General features: G+C 43.1%; 1 protein-coding gene across 1 annotated transcript; it reads right to left on the minus strand.

The window, feature by feature from the left end:
• Nucleotides 1–432: 432 nt before the first annotated feature.
• EXO1 (exonuclease 1) lies at nt 433–22,430 on the minus strand (the record flags this gene model as incomplete). Its single annotated transcript, XM_080908555.1, has 14 exons — nt 433–568; nt 2,646–2,839; nt 3,836–3,937; nt 7,005–7,379; nt 7,527–7,716; nt 8,850–9,093; nt 11,602–11,827; nt 13,741–13,834; nt 14,506–14,693; nt 15,316–15,528; nt 16,551–16,688; nt 18,236–18,359; nt 18,940–19,059; nt 22,270–22,430. 14 exons carry the CDS (start codon nt 22,428–22,430, stop codon nt 433–435), a joined length of 2,505 nt encoding a protein of 834 aa, XP_080764681.1.
• Nucleotides 22,431–27,218: the final 4,788 nt, after the last annotated feature.

Consider the following 27,218-nt stretch of genomic DNA (forward strand, 5'->3'; position numbering starts at 1 on the left):
GGCAGCTCTGAGACCTAGGCATGTTCTAAGCGAACAGCTCCTCCTACTGCCCTCCCAACCCCAGCAACATTACTTTCGATGTACCTTTAAAGGACAGGAAAGAACACTGCAGCGATTGAAAGCTGGTAAGTCATCTGTTCTTGGGTACACATGGCTATAGGCATTTGTGGCTTTCTGGTTACAATAGACTAGATGTTATACTACATGGTAGAGTCCTTTAGATTGTTATCAATGTCAGGAGATTTGCCCAATTAGCATTTCAACTTCCCAGAAATGTCAAAGACAGATTTATTCTTCTATTTAGCTTTCTATGAAAATATAGAAAGCCGAGCAAAAGAAAGTCACAAAGTTAATATACAAAATGTATTCCATTTAAAAAATGGCAGTGAGAATAATACATCTCTCCAGTTGATAAGATTTTCCGGCCAGCACTTAGTGAAATATTGCTCTCTGAGCACGTGCACACTCGGGCTTGTTAAAGATCTCATCTTCTGTCTCTGGAGTGAGCTGGATATTGTCCTTGACTGGAGACAGGGGCTTCTTACAAGAAGGAAGCTTTTCAGAATCTCTGCAAAAACATAACAAAGCAAATTGGGTTCAGGTACTGACAATTAGAGAAGCAATAACCCAAATGGAAAAACCTCATACTGTGTAGTCTATGTTGGCTCCTACGGGGCACATTCAAGGCTTTACGCTCAGTTCTTCCAATAGAATTTTAACTTTTCTTCTTTGTGTCTCTTCTGGCTTTCAAAATCAGCTTCATGTAGGTGCTGGTCAATTTTCACACACACACACACACACAAAGTACAGTAGCAGAACCAAGAATTCAACAAAGAACATATGCATACATACATACATATATTTATTTACTAAAAGACAGGCTGACTTGGAACTAGCTACATTCTCCTGCCACTGCCTCCCAAGAGTTGGATTAAAGGCGTGCAGAGCAAGGCTAACAACTAAGCTGTAATTTTTTTTTTTTTTAATCAAATGCCCTCCTGCTGGATTAGTGCTCTACACACACTTAAAAAAAAATCCCATTATGAAAATAACATAGTAACATTGTTTCTTCTCAATGAAAATGAAAAAACACTTAGTTATTTTCTCCAATAGATTTTAAGAATACCACTGTAACTGACTTCTCACACCAGCTCTGTAAGGTCCCAGAGCCCTCAAGACTTGAGTCCCTCTCAGGAGCTTTGTAAGATCAAATTACTTTCATAATATTTGGACTTTACCTTTCCCATGGTGCTGACATCTGTACCAATAAAGGCAGAATCTGGTAAAAGCTGCCAGCAACTCAGTGAGAGTGCAGAGGCAGGAGAATTCCTGTAAGTTCAAGTGAGTTTTAGGGCAGCCAGAGCTTTGCTGTGAGATTCTGTCTCCAAAGAAGAAAAACACAAAAGGAAAGCAATCTAAGCTGGGCATGGTGGTGCCCACCTACAATCCCACAACTTGGAAGGCAAAGGCAGGTGTTTGAGCCAGGCTCTCAGGCCTGCCTGCCTCCATCTCCCAGTGCTGAGGGCTGGAGTTACAGGTCAGGCAGCCACACCTGGGTTTTATTAGTGGGTGTTGGGGATTCACACTCAGGGCCTCATCCTCGCAGAACAAGTGTTCTCAGCCAGATCCATACCCCCTATAACATCTGTGCCATGGAATGTGTGTGGAGTCCATGAGCTGACTCTTTCCTCCCATCTTATGGGCCCTGGAACCAAAATCAGGCTTGGGGGTGAGCATCTCAATGTGCCATCTCAATGGTACCTTTAAATCAATCAATCAAACTTTCTTGTGACAGGATCTCTCTGTGTAGCTCTGGCTCAACTCTGCCTTCTGAGTCCTGGGAATAAAAGCCTGCACAGCCACCAGTTTCTTTTAAATTTGTGTTAAACATTTTTTTGAAGAAAAGGATTATTTTATTTTTAATTACGTGTTTGTGTCTATGACTGTGAGTGCAGTGAGCGGTCCAGAGGCTAGAAAGAATGTAGTACCCCCTTGAGTTGTAGTTAGTTACAGGAAGCTGGGAGTTACCCAATGTGAATACTGGGGAGCTGGGAACTGAACTTAGGTCTTTTGAAAGAGCATCAGTTAGTGTTCTTAAGGAAGCCATCTCTCCAGCCTTTCTTAAGATTCTTAATGGAGGGGTTGTAGGGATGGCTCAGTGGTTAAGAGCACTCAATTCTTCCAGAGGATCTGAGTTTAATTCCCAGCAACCACATGGTTGCTCACAACCATCTGTAACGGGATCTGATGCCCTCTTCTGGTGTGTCTGAAGACAGCTGCAGTGTACTTATATATATAAAGCAAATAAATCTTAAAAAAAATTTTTTTTAATGCATATAACAAGCACTGTCTGTAACAAATGGACCCTGTCTATGGCCCACTTAAATGCAGTACTTCCTTGTGGTAGGTTGTAGAGTCAGTCAGAGAAGCACAGCTTACAGTTAAGTCTATCCCCTCTCAGCTCCTGCCTAACCCCTTTGCATTCTAGTCCTGAGCAAGAAGGAAAGGAATGTCTGCTCTGGAAAAGAAGCTCCAAGCAGGATTGGAGCTGAAGGTGAGAGACAGGGACTGACTCTGAAAGCAGAGAGCTGGGGACAGGCCTGCAGAAGACAGTGTCTGGTTCAGAAAGGAACCAGGAAACTCACTTTTTAAACCCAAAGTTTTTCCAGAGCTCGCTGATCTTTATCTGCAGTCCTGGCTTGTTCTCAGCATTGTGGTGTTTTCTCTTCTGGATGCTTCCCGGCTTCTTGCTCAGGCCACTGACTCTGGCCGGCGCCAGGGGCTTGATCTTGGTGGTAGAAAAAGAGTCCATAGAACCAGACCTACAGAGTCCAGGAACCTAACGATAAATTGGAATTTTTGTTACTTTTATTTTGCTTCTTAGAGATGGGTGTGTGGGTCTCCCCAGATTCCCCACATTCTAAAAGAACTGTTTTTAACTACTGTTTTTTATATAGCAGAATAGGAGAAGAACCCACACGTTTTGTAAAAATTACCTAAAGATGTCTACCACAGAAACAAGCAGGTATTACTTTGTTTTCCTTGATACATCTTAAGGATTCTTACATTTCAATAGGAAGCTGAATTGTATTTTGAGTAAGCTTGTTTTCCCTCTGTGCGAAGGTAGCATAGTTGACTTACATTTCCTGATATATTTGATTCTACTTGAGAGATGACGTTTTTGTTGTATGTTTCTGACAGGGTTTCTCTATATAGTTGTGGCTGGCCTGAAATGTAAGAGTTCTCCTGGTCACTGCCTCCCATGTGCTGGAATTAAAGGCATGTGCCAGCACACTGGGCCTTTAAGGCTGATTTTGTCCTGTGCATAGTAATACTGTTTCTTAGGATAGAGAGGGAGGTGTTTAAACAGGTCTTTAAAAGTGATTAATCTGGCAGATTGTACATAAAGGTTGAAAAGTTAAATAGACAGAAGCCCACAGCTATGCCTGGGTCCACAGTGGTTAGGGCTTTGGAAATACCCAGCAAATCACTGTCGCCTCAGGAGCAGCCAGTCATCCCATGACTTTACTCTCAGAAATTAACTAAAGGTCTTAGGGTAAACAATTATGAATTGGATGATTATGTAACATACGTAGAAGTACTTGGTACATACATGAAAAAAGTTTAGGAAACACAGAAAACAAATTCCAACTAACAAGTCAAACATTTAGTGAAGCACAAATGTTACCTGAAGATGTGTGAAAGCAGGCATTAATAAAGAAAAAAAGATCAGAACACAGGTATTTCCATTTTCAATTTTTGCATATTTTTCCCTTTTGGCAAAAGTCACACGCTGCTTCTGAAATCTGAAAAAAGTTAATTCCAATTGTTTTACCTTGTTCCGTCTAAGTAGGTCTTTCTTTGAAAAGTGAGGTGAGTGCTGCTTGGAGTTCTGACTTCCTTGGTTATCAGGTGACTTGTCGGTACAGTCCGACTCCTAGATTGCCCACATGGAAAACAAAAATGTACTTGGGTTTTTATGACAACTCATCCAAACTCAGAAAAATATGCAAAATGAGAAACTCAGATAACACAATTTCACAAAGACATAAAAGATGGTTAAGAATAAAAGGCAATGAGTTAAAATGGAAAAGATACTTGTCAGTTTAACTGAAGAAGGTACCAAAACATCTTACCTGAAGAAATACACTTAAGGTTTGAAACTTTTTTATCAGTCACTACAGGGGCCTGTGAAATGCTGATGCTTAGCCCTAAATGGGACATCCTTCTCAGCCCCCAAGCCCTGCCAACAGTCAGTGAACTCCCCAGAAGAGGAGGCAGAAAGTGCTGGAGAGCAAGGCGGGGGATGCTGTGAGATGTTGCCTGGACACAACAAGGCTGCCAACAGGGCTGCAGTACCACAACTCACACAGCTGTGTAGAACCAAGGCAGCAAAAATCCCACACAGCCTTTTGAAATGATCCTCGGGCCCCACCCTCCCTCTACTGAGGAGCTACTGGCAGGTGACAGCTTCCAGAGGGGGAGTCATTCTTTGAGGTTTTGACTCATAAGAGGGTTTCCATGCACTAGTGCATGGCCCCCACCTACATTTATATAAGCACTAATTACACCTAAGGTTACAAAAGAAGACATGGAGTTAGGAGTACTGGGTGCTGGGATGGAATATAGGGAGAGACTGGTATATTGGATCACATTTTATTATGGATATGAGATTCTCAAAGGCTGAAACCAAAAACATATGCTGAACTGGAAGGGGCTGCATTCTCCTGCACTCCTTGCAACAGCTCTGTCACTGACTACAGAAAGCCAAGGCAGCACAGTTCTACGATGTCCTAGCTGTGGTGTAAAATGGTCAATACAGAAAACAAAACTGCATCTTCCTTCCAGATGTGCTACTCTGAGATGCTGTGTCAAATGCTCAATTTACTTCAGCAGTGACTCCACATGTGAGATTTCACTCAGTGTTTATGCCCATACATCAAACAGGAAGGTCAGTAAGTGGGGACTGCCCTTGGCCTGTCTCTAAGGTTTGTTGTATTTCTCTTGGGATTCTACAGTGCATCAGGACTTAAGAGCAGGGCGAGACTGCCTGTGCCTTACTGATTTCTCTACTGTGGCTAACGGGAGTGTTGTTCAGTGTTGAGTTTGGCTATTTTCTTTTTGGAAACAAGGTCTCTCTTGCTCTATAGCCCTAAATGGTCAGTAACTCATTACCTAGTGCAAGCTAGCCTCAAACTTAGAGCAACCTTCTCTCCCTGCTTCCTAACTTCTGAGATTATGGGTATACACTGTAGCCAAGGATGTGGGCTAATCTGCAGCCCCCAGAATCTGAGATTAAAGAACTGTGCCACGCCCAAGTGGCTGAATAGTTTCTAACAAGAGAGTCATGACTAACATTCTGAGATTACTTAAGACTCTGGTTGGCGAATGGCAGGATCTAGTTGCTGCCTCTTAACAATGAACTTTGCAGAAAGGCTCCAATACTGCAGCTCTTTTGAAGTACACAATGAAAGTAGATGTTCAAAACAAGGTACAAAGACAAACAAACAAACAAACCAACAAACAGTATTGTGGTTTGGGAACATCTGTAAAAAATAGTACGCCTAATCATATGAATCCAATTCTTTTGAGCACTAAAGCAAACTCACTATGGCAGCAAAGGGACAGTCAGTGAAAGAATCTGCCCTCATTCTTTTGCTAGGAAAGAAAGTTACTATTTCTTTTCTTTTCTTTTTTTTTTTTTAGTTTTGTGAGATGGGTCTCTCTATGTAGCCCAGGAAGGCCTCTGACATTCACGATCCTCCTGCCTCAGCCTCCCTAGTGCTAGAACTGCCAGCATGCATGCTCATGTTAGGGCCCTATCTCATATTCCACCTCAAGGTGGAAGATATATTTATTCTGGAAGACAGAATGGTTCAGCATGAGCAGCTGACAGCCCGCGAGCTGATGAGGACCTCATTATTCAGCTGAAAGCTTACAAAGTGAGGCAGAAAGGCACGTTCAGGGGGAAGGCACGCACGCTCCCCTCCCTGCAGGAGCTCGGATGCTTGCGGTGTCCTCCAAACAGATGCTTCTATGGAAAAACGATGAAGAGCTGACCAACTGCTCAGGTGACTCAAATGGGCCCAAGAGGCAACATTCCAGAGTGGAGGTTCATTAAATGAAACAAAGTCTTCCAGATTACAGGACATAAATTAGCCGAAGACAAAGAGAAAGAGAGCTGGTGACAGGGTTCATTGAGTGAGGGGCCTGACAACCAAAATTCAGTCCCTAGCATGTATGTGGTCAAGAGGCAGAACTTTCTCAAGTTGTCCTCTGATCCCTCCTTCTGCACCAGGACACAAGCCACCAGACAGACAGACACACAATAAATAAACTTAATTTAAAAAAATAAAAAAGCAGAGAGAAGCAGAGGGAGGTCTCAATGGCAGTGCAGGCAAGGTCCTAAAATAGTAACAATGTCAACTGGCAAGACTTAGAATCCGAATGCGCAACCTGACTTCAGTTTTCTCCAGGTGTTCTTTCTTAACTCTGTAGAGCAGTCTGGCCGCCAACTCAGTGATCCACCTGCCTTTGCTTCCCAAGTGCTGGATGAAAGATGTATACCACCACTGCCTGGCTGGTTTTCTTGACTTAATCTAACAGAGTTCTGAGTATTTTCAGCTAGTGTGACAGGTGTGACAGCTAGGCTGATAAGGTAAGTATTTCCTCAGGCTATATGAATTTATTACATGCCATTCAATATTCAATATTGTTGGGCATCAAAGTTTTGATAAATAGTACTGTAAATTTACAACTTGTTAGTTATACTAGAGTTTTAGACAGTTATAAGCTGCCAAGTATGTGATGGGAATTAAATCCAGGTCATCTGGAAAAACAGCCAGCACTCTCAAATACTAAACCCCTGAACATGGGAGAATTTTGAATAAAACTTGAGAAAACCAGTTTACTTCTACAATGATGGCAAAATTTCTTCAACTGTCTGGTCAACACCCATTTCCCGTGTTTGAGCCTGGAAGTGAAGACTTCAGAAAGAGACTTACCTCTGTATCGGAGTCCTTACTGGAGGGCTGGGAGAGGCTCGATGTGCTTAAGCTGCAGGTGGAGCCTACACTTCCCTGAGACTGTGAGGACCAGCCCAGCTCATGCAAGGACTGAGACTCATCACCTGACTTCTCACTCTTTGAATCACACGTGGTGGCACAGACCTCAGGGACACAGGCAGGGGGCTCACTCTTTCTCCGGAACTGTTGCAATTTAGTGCTTGTTGAGGGACTTGGAGTTCTTGAAAATTCCCCAAGAGTTCCAGACCAACTGAAACAACTTCTTAGTGTCCCCACGGTGGGTAGGGACATGGTCCCCAAGAATTTGCTAGTCTCAGAAGACTCAGCCTCATCCTTGGGAGACACAGCCTCATCCTTGGGAGACTCATCCTCATCCTTTGGAGACACAGTCTCATCCTCATCCTTGGGAGACACAGCCTCATCCTCATCCTTGGGAGACTCAGCCTCATCCTCAGGAGACTCAGCCTCATCCTCACCCTTGGGAGACACAGCCTCATCCACATCTGGAATCTCAGTACTTGGAGTGTGCGACCCATCTGTGCCAACTGGCTTTTGGCCTTCTGTGTCTGGACAGTCCAATGCCCCAAGGAGGCTGGTGGTGGCTTTGCCAGTGGCAACAGTTTCATTTAGAGGCTGGCTGCTTCCTTTTTTTGGTATGAAGTTGTCAAAATCTGGAGGACTACAAAAGAACCTGACAAGAAACAGGAAGATGGACCTTAGGTATTTCAGGGTCTACTCACAAATCTATCCAAAGTCACACATCTACTTTCACACACAGAGACCTTCCATTTTAATTGAGGTTTGCATTCTACTTTTGCTTTTTTAGTATTTTGACAGAGCCTCTCTACATAGCTCTGGCTGTTCTGGAACTCCCTATATAGACTGCCCTCAAACTCAGGTATTTGCCTCCCGAGTGCTAGGATTAAAAACTTGTGCCACCATGCCAGAATAAGGCATATATACACATGTATATATACATTTATGTGTGTATATATAGATGAATGATAACTAGCACATTTTTAGAAACTTATAGCAACAGAGCCCAGGATTTTTAAATCCTTATTTTGGAAGATAAGAGACAGGGGGATCTCTGAGTTTAACATAAAGCCTAGTCTACCTAATTCTACATCAAGCAGAAAACTAACCAAAACAAAAACCAAACCCAAATAAATCCCCTGCCTCAATTCATAGCTGTGTTTCTCCAATTAGTGTACGGAGTTATTTAGAGTATTTCTAGATCTTAAGAGATCCACTATTTATAGGAAGAACATTAACATTAATAAAGATAACTAAGACAGATCAGGACCTCAGAATGCTATAAAAGGAACAGAATCCGCCCACAGTGTGTATCTGCAGGAGCCGCAGTCCCTTTACACTTTGATTGTATGAAGATCACAGAACTAACGGGTGTGGAAGGGAACAGCAATGCCTTCTGGTCTGAACTCGGTGTAGTGATTCATATGGAGAGGAATCACTCAAGGAAAAAGCCTCCACGGGCCCATACAAATCTTCACACTGAACCCTACAGGTGGCCGGTAAGACAGGGAGCTGGGCGGCGTCACTGTTTCTTCTTCCTGACTGTAGGTGAAGTATGACCAGCCACCGCCCGCTCCTCCTCACAGACATAAGGTACTCTTGAGATACGACCTAAGATAAACCGTTCCTGCTGTCAGTTACTTCTGTCAGGCATTTTTGTTGCAGCAACAGTAAAAGTAACTGAGCGATAAGACATCTAAGAAAGCCAGCACGCAGCAGACTTCTGCAAATAGTGCTGTGCCTAGCTTCAATAGCACTAGCTCAAATGGCGCCCTGCAGCCGCTATACCTGCTTCTTGTCCCTGGAACTATGACTGCACTGCTTTCTTCATTCCTCCTCTGTAAGAACGTGGCGAACTTATTCCTCATCCTAGACGGGGTCGGTGCATCTGTCTTGTGAGCAGTCCCACCATCTGAGCACAGCACTGGCCTTTCAGAAGAGTTAGGCGATGTGCCATCCCCACAGCCATTTTCCTTGATCTTCTTTGTAAATGGTGAATACTGGCTCAACAGGTCATCTTCAGACAGCGCCTCTAAACAGAAACAGAGGCACAGGACAACGGCCCGGTGAGTCCCTTACTGGCTATTTGCCTCGGATGTTACACCCCAACTCCTGCTTTTTCTCCTGCACGTGCTGAGCAAGGACTCTACATGGGGCCACATATTTAGTCCAGTTTTGGCTTTTGAAAGCTACTCCTCGTAAAGTATAACTGGAAAACGATTACCTTAGCTATATTTACCATTTTCCAAATTGACAATGTCAATTATATGTATGATTTCATATGAAATTATACTAATCAGAAGATTTCAGGGCATAATAGATTCTGAATGACTGTATTTTTAAAGCGTAGAAAAAAATTGGAAGGCAGTTTACATATAAAGCTATGATTAATGACTGAAAGTTTTTAGTGCTCCAATCAAACCAGCTACCATTTCCTGTTGTGGTTTCTGAGGTACCTGTGACTATGTTCTGGCTTGGCTCTTCATTACCAGGCTGCAGAGTCAAATGTAGAATACAAAGGTGACAGCCTACGACAGCAAGGACACGACAGTGCAGAGGACTAAGTACAGCTAGCTGGGACTCCGAGTGTCTCATGGTGTCCCAGTGACATCCTGTTACCTTAGGATAAGGACCTGTAGTGAGTTGTACACCCTAAGAGGCTGAGTCTGGGCCTCCAGCTTCCTGGACTTCCTCTAATTCATTCAAGTATTTTATACACGAACACAATATAATGAAACCTTAAGACACAGGGGGCACAGTTCCCACAACCTACATGAAAGTTTAAAATGTCACACTTGGCTCCAACAGCAACTAGAAAAACAACCAAAGCTCAGTCGACGATGGAACAAGTGACGGGCAGGCTAGCAGGAACAGCCGGTCTGACCCTGCAGCAGGAAAAGCAGCCTAGAGCAGGGCCTGAAGTGCCACCAGGGCACTTGCCTCTTGTCTGAAGCAGCAGAGCACACCAACTACCACATCCTGTCACAGTTACATCACAACTAAGGAGCTCAATTCCCTCCAACACACAACCCGAAGGAAAGGGAACTTGCAGACTGAAAAGAAATTTCATTTTCATAGAGGGTCATAGCTGCTACCTCAGAATAACTGAAGGGTAACAGGGACTGACTTAGTTCAGTATTGAGGGTTTCAAACCACAAGGTTAACACTAAGAGTCAAGCACCCACTTACTATGCAAGCTTAACAAACTGAGTTCAACAATAGAGCTGGAAAGACAGTTGCCCTCTGAACCCAATGGACAAAACTGTACTACCCTCACATACAAAAATAACAAAAATAAATCAGCTCTATTTCTATATATTGGCACCAATTAAAACTGAAACATCTTTAAGAGGATAAAAATCTGAAAATTTAAGAATAAATTTGACAACCTATCTAGACATCTTTACATAGAACATGAGACCTCTGAAGTCTTCAATAAACAGTCACTCACTCTGAATTACTTTGTTAAATCACCATAGCTTTTTTTTTCCTACCTTTCTACTAAGGTTGTAGTCTACCATGTCTGGATAGCTCCTCTGAACTCAGCACAAAATGGAGAACTCCCTTTTCTTAGCAGAACTTCTCTTCTCTACCATATCTGGGGAGCCTGACCCCCAATATTCTACCTGAGGAATGTCATAGTCTTTGTCAAGCTTACAAGTTTAACGTCCTCTTTCCCAATAAGAACCTAAGTTCCAGACAGTACCTAAGATTCCCGAATTGTCTGGTCATACAAATGAGGCATTCACAATACATTAAACTACAGCCAGTGAAACGTCACCCTAAGAAGAACCACTTCCCACTCTCCAGGTTCACCCTGAGTAAAGTGTATGTGTACAAGCTCCATCCTCTCCCAGTCAGACCCTTCGGAAGGGACCCAGCTTCACCCTTTCAGCCTAGTGAGCAGCAGCAGTGCCTAGACACCCCGAGGGAGAAAGTGGAGCACACATGGCATAGCCAACAGGCAGACCACAGTTTTTTCTTTTCTAAGACAGGGTTTCTCTGTGCATCTGAGTAGCCCTGGCTGCCCTGAAACTTGCTCTTTAGACAAGGTGGCACTGAACTCAGTTCCATCTGCCTCCCTGTGTACCACTACCATCTGGGTCCCATAGCCTCTTTTTAAAAAGACAAGTTGGCAATTGAATCCTAAAAGTTACAAAGCCAGAAAGAACCTCGAACAGCCTAAAGTAACATTTGAAAAGCAGAGCTAACTCCAGGGATTTACAATTCTTGACTTTAGGGTAAACTTTATGGTAAGGGATTTCCAACGGGTGCAGGGCAGCTACACGAGGGAAGGGAGACTCCGGCCAACGGCACTGACAACCACACTGCCATACACAACCCGAGGATCCTGGAGTCTCACAGTCCAACATCTGTCTACATCATCTCTAGATGGAAGGGTCACAAGGGCAACAATGACAGGCTAAGTCAAGGAAAATGCAGTGACCCAGGCTTGGAAAAGACTTCTTAGATCTGACCAACAACCACCAGGATTTGGAAACCATGACAGACAGACAGACAGACAGACAGACATACATACCATTTCTTGGTCTCTTCAATACACAAGGCTTTCTGGGGAGGTTTAACCCTTTAGTACTAATCACTTGTTTAAGGCCCACAGTGCTTGGCTTTTCCTTCAGCTGAGGAGCATGGGAAACAGTGTTCACCTCAAGTCTAGGACAGTAATTCTTTTGCCAAATGCTACTGGCAACAGGTGGCTTCTGACATGCTCGGTCATTCCAGCTATGGCTTCTTGAGTGCGCTGGCTAGGAAAGAACAAAGAAAAGGGTAATTTGAACAAAGAAATGATCATCTCCCCTATGTCTGCTTATAGCAATGTTCAATTACTGTTCAAAAGAAAAACTTCTGAGGCTGGCCTGGTGAGGCAGGATTGAAAATTCAAAGGCTACTTAGGTTTACAGTGAGTTCAGGCCCAGTCTGGGTGACTTCTTAAGTAGTAATTATTTTATTTCTAATTAAAAATGGCTCAGCCATGCAGGACTTGCCTAGCAAGTTTGGGGCCTGGCAAGAGAAAGGGAGAGGGTGAGGGAAGGAATCCGAAGAAGTCTGTGCTCTAATAATACTTAGTGCTTTCTTCTGCTAATCTCACCCTTCTCCCTTGAACATGTCTTATGTTCCTAGGTCTGTCTTCTAACAGGAGCCAAACTACCCACTTCCTTGGTAATTCTCAGCATGTTTTGAATGTGGTCTTTTTTGTTTGCTTGTTTGTTTTGTTTTAGTACATTTGAAAATTGGTTATGTGACATTCAAAAAATTTTCCGTTTCGTTTTGGTTTTTGAGACAGGGTCTCCACATAGCTCTGGCTGTTTTGGAACTCCCTGTGCAGAACTCCGATCTCCTTGCTTCTGCCTCCTAAGCACTGGGATTAAAGGAGTGTGCTACCGCCCTGCCCAATTTCTGTGTCTTATCTTTTTAGTCTTGGCTGCCTAGTAATTGTAATAGCATTACCAACATTATTAGCAGTCTTGTGTAACAGCTGTAATCATAAATCTCCCAGTGAAACTGTTACCTTGTGGGTATTAGCTGGCTTAAACCCTATCACCAAAGTTTTATGCCAAGATTCAATGTCTGCCAGAACAGCCTTCTCTTTTTCAGCATGATACCAAGTGAGTCTGATACAAAGTAAAACTTTTTAACCTAGATTGTTCTGGTTTGACCTCAACAATTTTTTATCCAGGCTTGGGGGCTCACGGTTGTAATCCCAGCACATGGGAGACTGAGGCACGAGGATAAATTCTACTAGCCAAGACTTCTGGAGACCCTGTCTCAAACAAAAAATCAGAATTAAACAAATTTCAGACTGGAGAGATGGCTCAGCAGTTGAGAGCACTGACTGCTCTTCCAGAGGTCCCGAGTTCAATTCCCAGCAACCACATGGTGGCTCACAACCATCTGTAATGGGATCTGATGCTCTCTTCTGGTGTGTCTGAAGAGAATGACAGTGTGCTCACATACATATAATAATAATAATTTAAACAGATTTCTGCGTAAGGTGGGTAACTGCTTTGAAAACGTGCCTTTGAGTCCCAGTGCTGTTTGAAGGAGGGGAGTGGTCACATGCTGTGTGGCCATGTTTAAATGATGCTCAGACTTTAGGGACATTCTTTCTTTGCTGGCCTTGTTAAGTTGCTATTTAGGAATATTTGGCTTTTCAACAATGCCAAGTGCCACAGAGTTTGAATGATGATGTAAGATGAGACAAAAGGTGCTGAATGTATATGCTGGTCTTAAAAATATCATGTAGTCAGTTTTTAGTATTAAAAAACTAACACACATATATATATATTTAAGAGATAATTTCTCTAGGATCAAGTTAACCATTTTTTAAAAGTAATTGGCTAGATGTGGTGGCATATACCTTTAATCCCAGTGAGTTTGGGGCCACCCTGGTCCACCTAATGATTTTCTTGACAGCTAGGACTTTATAGTGAGAATCTGTCTTAAAACAAAACCAGAAAGACAAGATCTCACTGTATAGCCCAGGCTAACCTTGAACTTGTGGCAATTCTCCTGTCTCAGGGTCCCCAGTCCTGGGATTACAGGTGCCTGCCACACCAGGTGAGGTCATTCTCATGCACACTCTGCACAGTGCTGAGTACAGAGGTACTTCACAGCTGCCACAACAATGTGCTTTTATATAACAGCTGTTAAATGTTACCATAGTGTCTGGAGTGTAGTCATCAATCTGCTCAAAAGTATTTATATCTCTGTTTCCAAGTGCTATTTGAAGAGCTACGGAATCATCGATATACCTAGGTTGGTAAGGTTAAGGAAAATGTCCCCATTAGCAGGCAACAGAATCACACACACTAAGATATGAAAAGGCTCTCTATTATCAGAAAATCTCCAAGGTTTATGATGTACATAGATCCCACTTACTGCTCACATCAGCACCACTGAAACAAGAAGCAAGGTTGCTGGACTGTGTCCCTGCAGGACCTACCCGCCTTCTTGAAGGGAAGCCTGAGTCAACCCCTCCTCCATTTCTCCATTCCAGAGAGAAATGGAGAAAGTTCCAGCCACTACCTAAGGCTTCTGCAGCTGCCTGAGTATTGGAGACCAGTGGCCCTGTGCCCTGGAGTACTAGAAACCCTCTGAAGAATCAGGCTTGTCTCAGCCGCTCTTAGGTGACACCTCTGATGTTCTTACTCAGAGAACATGACCTGTTGGGGGGCTGTCAGTTCCACTGGAGCAACCACTTGGCACCAGACAAGCCTTGGGTTTACTCTCATTTTCTCTAGCTCGTTTTTTTTTTTTTTTTTTCAAGATAAGTAAAACAGTACAGTCTGCCCCATGAAAAAATAAAAGCAATTTCCAAGGTGTTTTGTCCTTCTTTTCCACTACTCACTAGTGGAAGGCTCACTACTACCAATAACGGTAATAGAGTAACTGAAAACTTCACCGCATGGCTCAGAAAGGATACTGCCCAGCATAAGTCAGTGTTTCGGGGTTAATGTCATCTCCGTAGGCATTCAGCGGGATGAGCTTCCTTTGGATGGGGTCGAACACTAGCTGGTAGAGGAAAGTATTGTTGGCGCGAATAAATCCTGTGATGTAATCGTCTGGCACCGTTATATTCATCTTGAGATAATACCCAATTTTCTTGATGACCTAACAATGGATGTGACAATAGCACACATAAAGCTGACAGGAGTGGAGGGAGTTTATTGATCCCATACCCAACACTGGAAAGTGAGAAGCAAAACCCAACTGCCTTTGTCTCCACTAAAAAGACTTAACAGAAAGAGAACAGACACACCACATCACTCAAAACTCTGGTCTCACAATCAGTTTGCACTGCTTATCCAAATGCCAGATATCCAACTCATGTCAAGCGTACAACAAAACAAACAACAGATGTGACAACTGAAGCCTGCTATTCATAAAACCTTTCTCAATAAATCTTTTTCAGTGGAGTGGAGTTTGAGTCAGGGTGCTGGTTTGGTGATTTCTATTAACACATAAACAGCTTCTCATTTAGCTTACGTAAGTTGATAGCCACATTTTTGCTTAAATTTCTAATTCTGTATATGGATAGCTGTCATCCACATAAACAAAAATTCCTACCACATAAAACTTTTAGATCAGGAAGCCCGAGAAGCACCTCACAGTCCTTCTCTGTAGTCACCTTCTCCCTTCTATTAACACTCACAGGCTACAGACACAGTATTTAAAGACAACTTTCAACTTCTGCAAGTGAACTGCTGCTTCATAAAGCGAAGGTCTCTCCTACCTTCACGATATCGGGGTTATTGGCCAGTCTCAGCACTTTGCAGGCCTTTGCTAAGCCGATCCCACGCAGGGAGGCGAGGTAGTCACAGCCTGACAGAATACACATGTACCGGAACTTCTCCTCCGTGAACACATCCCCGAGCTGCTTGCACATGCCTAGCCGTGCCTGGTCCACTTCCAGTCCATTTCCAAACTGATCCATTTTTAAAATCACCTTCACACAGAGGAGAAATGGTCAATGCCCAGAAAGGTACGTTTATCAGCATTTTCTATGTCACCACAGTAATTCCACAGAATCATTCTGGCTCTGTGTGGTAACACAACGTACAAGTATTTCTCCTCACCTCTTACGTTCTAAAGTGGTCAACCTCTGATTATAGGTATTGAGCCAATATATGCTTATTGCAGGACATATGGAAATTTAGAAGAACCTGAAGTTGTCTACACCCCATTTATCTGTTATCCAGTGTAATATTCTGATGACCATCTTGCAAGCAATCTCTGAAGATGCAAATACGCATGACAGCTGCTATCAAAAGGTATACACCTATGGTTTTATATCTTAATCTCCGCTTAATAGATCACTATAAAGTTTACCATATACTCATTTATACATTATTTATAAATAACTGAATAATATCCCAGTTATGGATAAATTAGTTTACCAAACCTAATAAAAAATGCACAGCCCGTATTATTAATATTAAAAAGAAGAAAAGCTGGTGGCATGGGCTGGCGAGGAAAGATTCAAGTTCAAGGCTTGTCAGGCTACTACAGTAAGAGTATAAGCCCAGGTTGGGCAGCTTAGAGAGACCCAGTCAGAGTGGAGAGTAAAGAGAGCTGTAGCTCAGTGGTAAGGAGTTCTTGTCTACCAGTCAATACCATACACACATAGTCAATAAAGAGATGAGCTAAACACTGAGGAATACATAGGCCAATGTAGCTTAGTGACAGACACTCATCTGGCACGCATAAAGCCCAGGGTTTGATCACCAGCACCGCCCCCCAAAATATCAAACCAAACCCCAAATGACAAAAGAGAGCTCTTCAATCTGCAAGAGCACAAAGCCTAAAGCATCAATTAGCAAAACCAAAAATGAACACTATTTAAAACAAAAAACAGAAACCTAAAACGTAAATCACAGGCATTAAACAGGTACTCCAGGAGAGGAAGTTTCCAGCCCCTCAACACGCACAGTTCTCCCCCACACCACGTGTGATGATGCAATGCGATACCTTCTTACAGCCAAATGCAAGGAGGTCGGAGTCCTCTGTGATGACAGCTTGCACGATGCCAGCCTTGTTAAGGTAGGCCAACTGAGCGTCAGCTTCATACGGAGCCACAAGGCAGTCAACTCCCACGGCCCGAGCAGCCTGTGAGAGACCACAGTGAACAGCAGCCCAGCAGCAGAACAACACTGAAGAGTATAACCAGCCTCCAGACACGGGCGAACAGAACTTTCCAAAGACCATTTCCTCTGGAGCACAGTATTTCTACTTCTACTTATATGTTACCCTGATCTCAGAAGTCCTGTCTTGTTTAGTCATTACAGGCTTGGGTGAGAGCTCACTTGCCACACAATCGTGAAGATCTTAGTGTAATAGAGCCTATGTCTAATCCCAGCACTACTACAACACGGTCGAAGGTGAGCAAGGAGAATCCTTGGAAGCTCTCGGGCCAGCTAGCACGGGTAAAGCTGATAAGTAAGAGCCCTGCCTCAGGCAGGATGAGAAAAGGACTGACAGCCATTGCTGCCCCCTGACGTCCCCTGCAATCCGTATTACGTGTATGCTTGCCCTCACACACACACACACCACACATCCCCACCCCCGATGAATCAAATGTAAATTTGAAAATAAATGTTATATCTTTGTAGTGGTAATGAGTTTGTAAGTTAAAACATTCAATTACTTCAAATTATAAAACCTTTCTGTCTTAAGAACTGTATCCTGAAAGTATGTAAGACATGTGTCTGACCTGCCATGTACGCACTGCAGGCCGCCTCACCAGGAGACAAGGCTGTCTACCACAGCACAGGCAGATTCTAGGTCACCACTGTGCAGACACACAGGGGAAACACGTCCTACCGCCTTTCTCTTCCCTCTTGCTTACCAGGTGCCTCCTTGGCACCACTACTTGTGCCCAATCAGTTTCTCCTCTGCTCTACGTGGAACTCTCTTCAGGGGCAAGAGAACATGTATTTTCTCTGTACCCACACTCTCTCCTATCCCGCTGCTTCCCAACTCAAGCCATCATCCACAGTCAAAAGAAATGCCCACATGATAAAGAAGCATGGGATAGGCCTCGGGGTTCATTTTAGCTCAGAACCAGGCAGCAGGACACAAAAGAGCTGACCTGGCTTTAACAAGCAGTCTCAACACAAATCCAGAACGAGGAAAGTGGGGTCTGGGACTAAGATCCAGGTGAGGGGCACTAAGAAGCTCTTCAGCAGGTGCAGATTACAGGAGTTCTGCAGAACCCTCAATCAGCAACACCCCTGACCATCATTCAAAAAAAAAAAAATTGAGTTGATGATTAAACATAGATGCGAACACAGTGGTATAAGAAAGCAGTCCACACTGGGCTGGATGGAGAGATGGCTGAGAACCATTTGTAACGGGATGTGATGCCCTCTTCTGCTGTGTCTGAAGACAGCGACAGTGCACTCACATATAAAAAAATAAATAAATCTTAAAAAAAAAAAAAAAAAAAACTAAGAAGAAAACAAACCAGCCCACAGGAGCATCACTTTCCTCCCAGACTCCTCTCCTGCGCTGATGCCGCCCCCCACATCTGCCCTTTACCTGAGAACAATGCCCTCCCCTGCTTTCTTTGCTGTCTCATTAATAAACAACTTAGAACGAGTTCAAGTGAGCTTAGCCATTTGTTCTTGTGGCTTGGTTGTTTCTTACTAACTCACTTTTATTACTTTGTGGGCCATGGCGTGGGTAATGTTGACAGAGCGAGTGAAGCAGTCTCGGGCCTCGGACACTTTCCCCTCTCGAAGAAGCTGCTTCCCTTTAAGAAGGTTGCTTTGTCTTCTCCTGAAAGAGGAAAACACGACTAAATATAAAGAGCCACTTACGGGCAGACTCAAGAAACAATACTAAAACAGCAATTTTAGTAACTGCTGGGACGAAAGAGGCGAGTTCATTTGAAACTGCAGACATGCTGGCATCTCAGCCCAGACAAGATTAAATGAGGTGGCTGTATTACTGCTGCCACTACTGTCATATTACTATTATTATATTGGAGACAGGGTCTCACGTAGCTCAGGCTACCCTCCCTCTCACTAAGTAGAAGATGAGCTAGAACTCCTAACCCTACTGCCTCTACCTCCCAGGCACTGGATCTCAGATGGCATGGCCGCTCCAGTGGAGCACGTGATGAATCAAGCGTGCAAAGGGTGCGGCACAACTGGCAGAAGGCTTCCCCACAGCAATGTTCCCCATCAAGATATAATGGCTTTAACATGTGGTAACAGTGTAACACACACAGAACACGCAAGGGAATCTGTTGTACCATGCTATACATAAAATTAACGCTTTAGAAATTTGGTATCATATGGCCTACGGCGTGGGGCTTTCGCACAGCTCAGCCAGGTGTCAGTACGAAGTCACTCACTCTCTTCGAGACCGCTCCACTTCCTTTTTAGAAGGTAGAGTACATCCGTCAAATATGAGTATCGGCTTGACCCCGTAAGACAGCAGCATATTAACAAACTTCATACAAAATCCCACATACCTACGGGAAAGGAAAGGAAAAAAAGCATTTGGTGTGCTTTGAGTCTCTTAAATGTTTATATTATTATTAGTTTGCTTTATTTAAGAGCAGATGAAACAACTATGAAGAAGGATTTTATTTTTTGATACTAAACTTTCCAAAAGAAACAGTTAGATGGGTTCAAATCCTGCTGTGAGTAGTTAGAGGTCACATGGTAGTCAGGAAGTTTTGATTCTTTCTCAACTGTAGATTAAAAGGCTCTGACATCCTTCTATTGTCGTATTGTTGTTCCATACCTTTTATTCTTCCATTTAAGAAAATGGTTTGAAACATCTCAAATCTATTGAAAAGTTTTAAGAATACAACAATACAAAAGACACTTGACTTTCACAGCACTTTATCATACCCAAGGGATCCGACAGTATTACTTGTCCTACAGGAAATTTTGTATATCCTGCCAAGAGTGTGTCTCGGGACCGGAGATCTCCTGGTTGGTGTTGAGTAACATGGTGCTCAGGGTGTCTGGTTTGTACAACATTCCGCGGCAACCTGTAAGCTCTGCCAACATACAGCCACTGCAGCCAGAAGATGGGAACGAGGCTGCGTACTAAGCCAGAGGGAGGACACTAGTGCTCCACGCCATTACTAGTCCCATATCTAGGATCTAATGGCACTGAAGCTTACCTTTCCAACCAAAGGGAGCCACTTCTGTGACCACAGAGAACAGTAGCTACAACTCAATTAAATATCAGAGCAGATGGGAGCGAATAAGGAATTGAGCTTTAATGCAAAAGTACTCATCTTTCTTTTTTAATTTATTATTTATTTATTTATTTATTTATTTTTGTAGCTGTCTTTAGACACACCAGAAGAGGGCATCAGATTTCACTACAGATGGTTATAAGCCACCATGTGGTTGCTGAGACTTGAACTCAGAACCTCCAGAAGAGCAGTCAGTGCCCTTAACCAGTGAGCCATCTCTCTAGCCCAGTACTCATCTCTCTAATTAGAAAGCATACAGCATCAAGTACCACCTACTGGTGCTACTTCTAAGTTGGCACAGGTTGATGTCAATCTTTATAATGATCGTAAGTGCATCTTTAGCTTATCCCCAAATTCCAAAGTGGTGACCATTTCTGGCTAATACTGCTAACCCAGGCAGGAAGAAAAAGTAATTAATTATACCAAATAAGACTTCTAAGTTGTCAGGAGAAATTTTAAATCCAGAGCAGACGTTAAGCATTTTAGTTTATACAGTATATATATATATATATATATATATATATATATATATATATATATATCTCCAAAACTAGAAATCATTCAAATACAGCCAGCTGTGGTTTGAATGAGAATGGTCCCATGGCTTATATGCTTGAATGCTTGGTCCCCAGTTGGTAGAACTCTTTGGGAAGGATTAGGAGGTGTGTTACTAGGAGCAGGTACTGAGGATTTAAAAGCTCACACCATGTCACTGTGCTAGCTCTCTCTGCCTCGTGCTTGTGGCTCAAGATTTAAGTTCTTAGCTACCACTCCAGAGCCACGCCTGCCCCCTGTGTCTTCAACCATGTTCCTTGCCAAGATGGCCATGGTGCTTTATTACAGCAATAAAACAGGAATCTCCATCTGTTGTAGTGATACAGTCCTCTTAAGTCCAGAACTTGGGAAGTAGAGGTGAAGAACAAGTCGGGTTCACACTGAGCTAACAAGGATGAAGCCCACCCGGATAATAAAAAACCATCTCAAAAATAGAAAATCAAACATAGAAAGTGGTAACAAAAAACATGTGGGTTTTTCTTTTGAAAAGCTAAATCGATATGGGTTTATTTTTCAGAAAAATAAAAATAAATAGATATGTACAAAGGGGAGGGATAAAAACAGCATGGTTCATCTAGGAATACACGTGAACCTTCCTAAAATGAGGTCATAGAATTCAGACTGGATGTCAACAAGACCCACTAGTTTTGGTCAGAACATATTTACCTCTGCATCATTTTGCTAACAGAGATTAGCAGTGTGTTCTAGATAAACATCACAGAGGCTGGGGGAGGGGTGTCCTTGTCTCAACTGCAGACAGAATGTTGTTCAAAATGGATAAATGGGACACAGGGAAGTCAACTGAAGGCTGAAGATGAATGCTCCAATATTATAGAGACAATTTTGGGGGACAGTCAGGCAGCCAGCTTTCTCTGTCATGTCTATAGTTCCTGCACACTCAAGTAATTCCTTCTTAGGTCTCTGATGGGGTTGACGACTGGATAGTTATAGTTTCACAATTAAGCTTAAGGTGTTTAGGATTTAAGAAAATAGTTTCAGGTCCAAGATGTTTTAGGTCAGTAATACAAGTTGTGATAATGATTTAAGTACAGAACTTTAAACTCACCAAGATAGGTTATAGAATACTTTCCCCAAAATTATCAAATACATATGGACTGGACTTTGTAAATGTAATTTTTACTTGATAGTTTTCATAACTGTTAATCTATGTAGTGTATTATTGTAAGAGAAAGAGCCTTTTATCTAAAAGGGGATATGTAGAAGGAATCTTATATCTGTTTGGAAGCTTCATCTATCAAACAGAGATGACTGGCCTATAGTGGAAGGAAGGAATCTAGAGGCAGGAAATAGAAGGTGGGTGTTCCTGAAGGAAGCAAGGATTCTGGGACAGAGTCAGGAATGGGGGATTCACCCAGGAACATGAAGGACAGAAGCATGAGAGCTGAACGGAGGTAACCAGCCACACAGCAACCTAATAGAACAATGGGATGATTAATATATATGAGCTGGTTGGAGCATAGCCAAAGCTCACGGCCAAGGTATCTGTAAACATAATTAGTCTCAGAGTTGTTATTCTAGGAGCTTGGGGACAGAAGGAAAAAAAAATCACCATTCTTCCAGGAGATATTTGATCTTTGCCTGTCTGTATCCTGTCACTATGGCTTCTTACTAAGACCAAACATCAGGCCTGCACCACAGAAGGCTGGCAATGCTCTAAACATACATCCTTACATGCTTGCTCAGTATGCACAAAGCCCTGGGCTCAGTCCCTGGCATTACAGGAAGCTGGACATTGGTGGTACAATGGGTAGGACTCCTCCAGGAAGAGGAGCAGAGGTCTGAGGTCATCCTTGGCTACAGCAAATTCCAGGCCAGCCCGGAATACCTGGGACTGTCTCGAAAACAAAAAGCACACCATTCTAGTTCTTAAACTGACATACATTCCAAACTTACCTATCTGTAGGTTCCCCCTTGGCTAGCTTTTCAGCACAAGCAATAGCTCCTTTGTGAAGCCAGCAATAGGTATCCACAGCAACTGCCTGTCCTTTGTACTTCTTCACATTGATGGGTTCAGAAGCTTCTTTGATGAACTGAAGTAACCCTTGAATCCCCATAGTGCCAAGTTAACTATATGATACAAAAGGAAAAAGGGTAAACAGCAACATTAAAGAAAGGCTAATTTACCAAAAAGCTTTAGAAATTCAGCCTGGAGTCTAGCACTGAAAATAACATTTAGCTAATGACTGGCCTTCTCCCTGGCAACTTCTGTAGCTCAGAACCTCCTCAACCACTGACACTAACTTAAACACCACTGGGGAGTTTCTTTGTGGTTATTTCTTTTCAAAATGCTTTCATACTTACAATCCTAACATGGGCTCTCACCTCTTAATAGTCCTAGGCACTTGGAATTAGGCATTACAACTTTGAGTCTCTCTTTTCAAAAAGGTAGTACTGAAAGCCTGTAACACTGCATGCTATGGTATCATATTCACCCTTATATTAGAGGGCCACATGCAAAGTTCAGTGTAGAAACTCTGAAGTTTGGAGAAAGACATTTCAACTGAAAAGTAATCAGACTTATGGGAACAGATCTGAGCTTTTATGTGACAGCAATCCCACGCCATGAGAATGGCTTACTCCAAACAACACTCTAGTAATTAGCAATGGTGGCATGTAGGGGTAATTTTATCAGACTCACCGAAGGCTGTACCAAAGCCACATGAAACTGTTTGTTGTACAAAACAGCTTCAAACAACAACAAAAACCCTTATAATTTCAGCAATTGCTTGGCATTTCCCAATATAAGTATTTCTATGCAAGGTTTTTTATATGTGTTGGTATGTGCATGCACTGACTGTGGGTACTCACAAGCAGAGACCAGAACAAGGCACTGGGTATCTTCCTCTACTGCTCCCTGACTATTACCTTGAAGCAGGGTGTTGAACCAGCTCGGCCAATGAGTTCCTGGGATCCACAATCTCTGCCTCCCAACCACTGGGGTCACCAACAGGCAAAGGACGCAGGGTTTTGATGGGGTCTAACTTGGGTCCTCATGCTTGCGAGAGCAAAGGCTCTTACCCACTGCAATTATTCTTTATGTGTATGGTGCATGTGTGTTGGAGTCTGAATTGGAGCACGTGAAAGGCAGGTCACGTTATCTGAGACAGTCTTTTAGCTGTCTGAGCTTCATATGCCAGGCTAGTTAGGTCTTAAGCTGAGCTTCCTGGGATTTTCCGCTCTTAGTCTCCCCCTTGTCAGCAGTGGGGTCACAGGGGCAGGCACCTGACTCAACAGACCCAAGATTGTGTTCTTATAGATTAGGGGATCAGAAGCCAGAAGCTGACACCAGAAGAAAGTGGCAATGCTCTTGGCTAGCAGTCCTGACACTTGAGAGGTTCATTTACTTTTAAAAAGGCCATACTCATTAACTATGATTCCCTAGACGGGGCATGAATTAATTAATTTTAAACATCAGGCAATTTGGATGAAGGTGGGTCTGTGTAAAACGAGTCCACTATGTTTAAAAGACAAAGTCTCTAAAACGTAGTTTCGTGCATGCTGAGGGGAAAAAAGGACATAATTACATTTCGTAAAATTTCCTTAAGTTTCTTCTAGGCCAAGTAAATCTCGAGTAAATATTTCCTCTTTAGTACAGGAGTGACTGAGAGCCATGTGCGCATCAACACCAGAAGGTCGCCGGTGGTACTCAAGGTAACAGCAGCAGCAGCAGCGGCTTCACCTGTCTCCCGAACAAACAAGCATGGCCCGCAAGCCCATTCCAGTCGCCGTGGCTCCTCAATCCTGCATATGAAAGGACACAAAGGAAACTCGTCGCTCGATATGAATCGAGGTATGGACACTCGTTAGCTCACCTCTGCGGAAAGCCGGAGACCCAGAGGCCAAGGCAGTTGTTCGCCGACATCCACCGCGCGCTCCACACTCCCGCCCACTTCCCGGAGATCCGGGTCTCACGCCGATGGGCAGAAGACACATGGATCGGAGCCGCGGGGACCCCACTTTCTTCCACGCAGCCCGCTCCTCTAGGGACCAGCCCTCCGCCCGCATAGGGGCTCTCTTACCTGGGCTTCAGAACACCAGCGAGCTGCTGGAGGTGCAAGCGCAGCCATGGACCTTTCAATTTGCGCGGGATCCAGAGGCCCCGCCCAGCGGACATGACGTCCACAGGCGTCCCGAGCCGCAGCCTCCACCTCCCGCTTTCTATAGCCGGATCTTCATCTTCTCTGGGTAGCGAGCTTTTCTTTGCGGTAGGAACTCCGCCGCTAATGGCCAATGCCAGCTCGAACTCAGTGAAGCTAGAACCAAAAGGTCCTCTTGTCCATAAGGGAAGTGGAACAGTGGCGGGCGGGGTGGCGAGAGAGACCCGAGACCCGGAAGTTGCGTTCTTGCTGGTGCTGCTGGGAGTTGTAGTTCTTCCTTGACAAACCCAGGAACAGGCGCTCTAAAGAATGCCCAATTTGGGGGTCAAACTTGTTTTAAGCCTGGAAGAAGAGCACAGCACATTAGTTGCTTAGTCCTAGACCAACCCCACAATCTTTCGTCTCTGAAACGTCCTTACCTCTATGCAAATTGAAGTTGAGTTTTCCACAGAGCTTTCATGTTGCAAGAGAATATATACCCTTACGATTCTACTCTTACTTTATATATTATCTGGCCTTACCCCTGATACGAGTTAGGGAAATGTTGTCTTTATTACTAAACAACAAAATGGGCCTTATGGTTCACAGACATTAAACCTTGCCTATTGTTGGCTGTCTTGGGTCACATTTCCTAATGTTATCAAGGAAAGAAAAACCCACTGGTTTCACTTCTTCTTAATGGACTTAAAAACTCACAATTTTTACACGTCACACAGCCAGGCTGTACATAATTTAGTCTCTCACCGTCTTTGCACCAGCAGATTCCACTGAGTGAAACTATCTGCGTGCGATATAAGAATCTTCCCTGCCATGTCCTTTGAAAAAAGCTTTTCTCTCTCTTGCCCTCCATGTAAAGGTACCATCTGTGATCCTGCCTGCTCTCTGGGTTCACCTGTAATATCCTAAAAATTCAGTGACGAATTAGTTATTCCCGGGGAAAGGAACTTAAAAGACACATTGATATTTTCTGTTGGATTACTTTTCTTTAGAATTATAGAACACCAAACATTCATTAATATACAAATATTAATTAATACACAGCAGCTGGTGCACTGGTAAAACAGACCACTACCAGGGTCACCCTCTATATATTCCCCAACAAGTCCCTAGGTAAGACTCACGTCTGCAGCCCAAGGGAGCTGGTCTTTGTTGGGGAGCTACTCACCTTTGGTTTGCTAGCTTTCCAAGTAAATCTTTTTCTTTGCCCAAATTGCTTTTAAGTCATTAGACTTTCTGAGTGGAGCAATAAATCTGAATTTAAAAATTATAGAAAATTCTCAGATCTGATAAATGTCTTTTTTTTTACCTGTGGTAAAAAAAAAAGTATATATATTTGACTTATGTAAATTTTAAAATGCATATTTAAAATGTGCGTATTTTATAGAAGCAGAAGGATAGTTGTTTACTATATTAAGAAATCTGCAATGTATGTGTATGAAGAAGGAAAAAAATGGGAGTCAAGAATAGAAATATTGGGCCTGACAGATGGCTGAAGAGTTTATAACTGCATGCTTCTCCAGAGTACCTGGGTTCAGTTCCCAGAACCGACATTGTGACCCACAACTGTCTATAACTTCAGTTCCCTGAGGACCTGATTCCTCTTCTGGTCCACCAGGCACCAGACATCCATGAGGTGTATAGACATACATGCAGTCAAAAACAAAAACAAAACAAAACAAACAAACAAACAAACAAACAAAAAAAAAACACCCATTCACACAAAATAATAATTTAAAGAAAGCAGGACATCCTGGGGCTGGAGAAGTGTCTCAGTAGTTAAGGAGGATCTGAATTAGATTCCAGCACCAAGAATGGATGGCTCACAACCACCTATAAATCCAGCTCCTGGGGATCTGACTCTTGTGGCCTCTGTGAACACCACCCCCCATACACAGAGAGAGAGACAGAGGGAGAGAGGGAGAGAGAGAGAGAGAGAGAGAGAGAGAGAGAGAGAGAGAGAGAGAGAGAGAGAGATTAAAATAGGATAATTTATTGTATAAGGCTTGGAATTCTCACACGGATGAGAATGAGGCGGCAACAGCATGAGTTTGAGCTCATCCTGAGCTGCACAGTGAGACCTCGTTCAGAAAAGAGGCCTTAACAACCTAATGGAAGAGGATGGACAGAGAACCCAGGAGGGATCCACACAATAAATGGACATCTCTATTTCCCAGTATCCACGTAGGTCAACTTCTTAGCAATCATCGAAATAAAATGTAAGAGGAGGTTATGGTAATGTTGATACCACTCACATGGTGAAGATAGTATTAACAAAAGTATCTTGGATTTGGAGGGAAATACTAAAACTCATCCTCCTAAAGTGCTGGTGGTTCAAATAGATAATCCTTTCCTGCGAGACAATCTGGAAGTGCATACAAAGAACATAAAAGAAAAAAAGATGATAAAACCTTTTAATTCTGCAATTAGTCTTCAAGGGACTTTATCTTAAGCAGATTGCTGTTTTAGAGGATCAAGATTTAAGTGTGTCCTTTGTTTACAATAAAAACAAAAACAGATAACATATCCAACAGCAGGTAGAAAGTTAAATCAGCCTGGCCCACCCACAATAAAAGAATATAAAATATTACATTAATGCTTAAGAATGCTCAGGAAGTCATAATAGAGAAGTAGCACCACACATTTTATTTCCATGAACTATACATGTAAACTTATCAAGACCAGTTCATACTCACACATTAAGAACAGATAAAATGGGCTGGAGAGAATACTCCATGGTTAAGAACA

The sequence above is a fragment of the Micromys minutus genome (assembly GCF_963924665.1).
Source record: "Micromys minutus genome assembly, chromosome: 1".
Taxonomy (NCBI): Eukaryota; Metazoa; Chordata; class Mammalia; order Rodentia; family Muridae; genus Micromys; species Micromys minutus.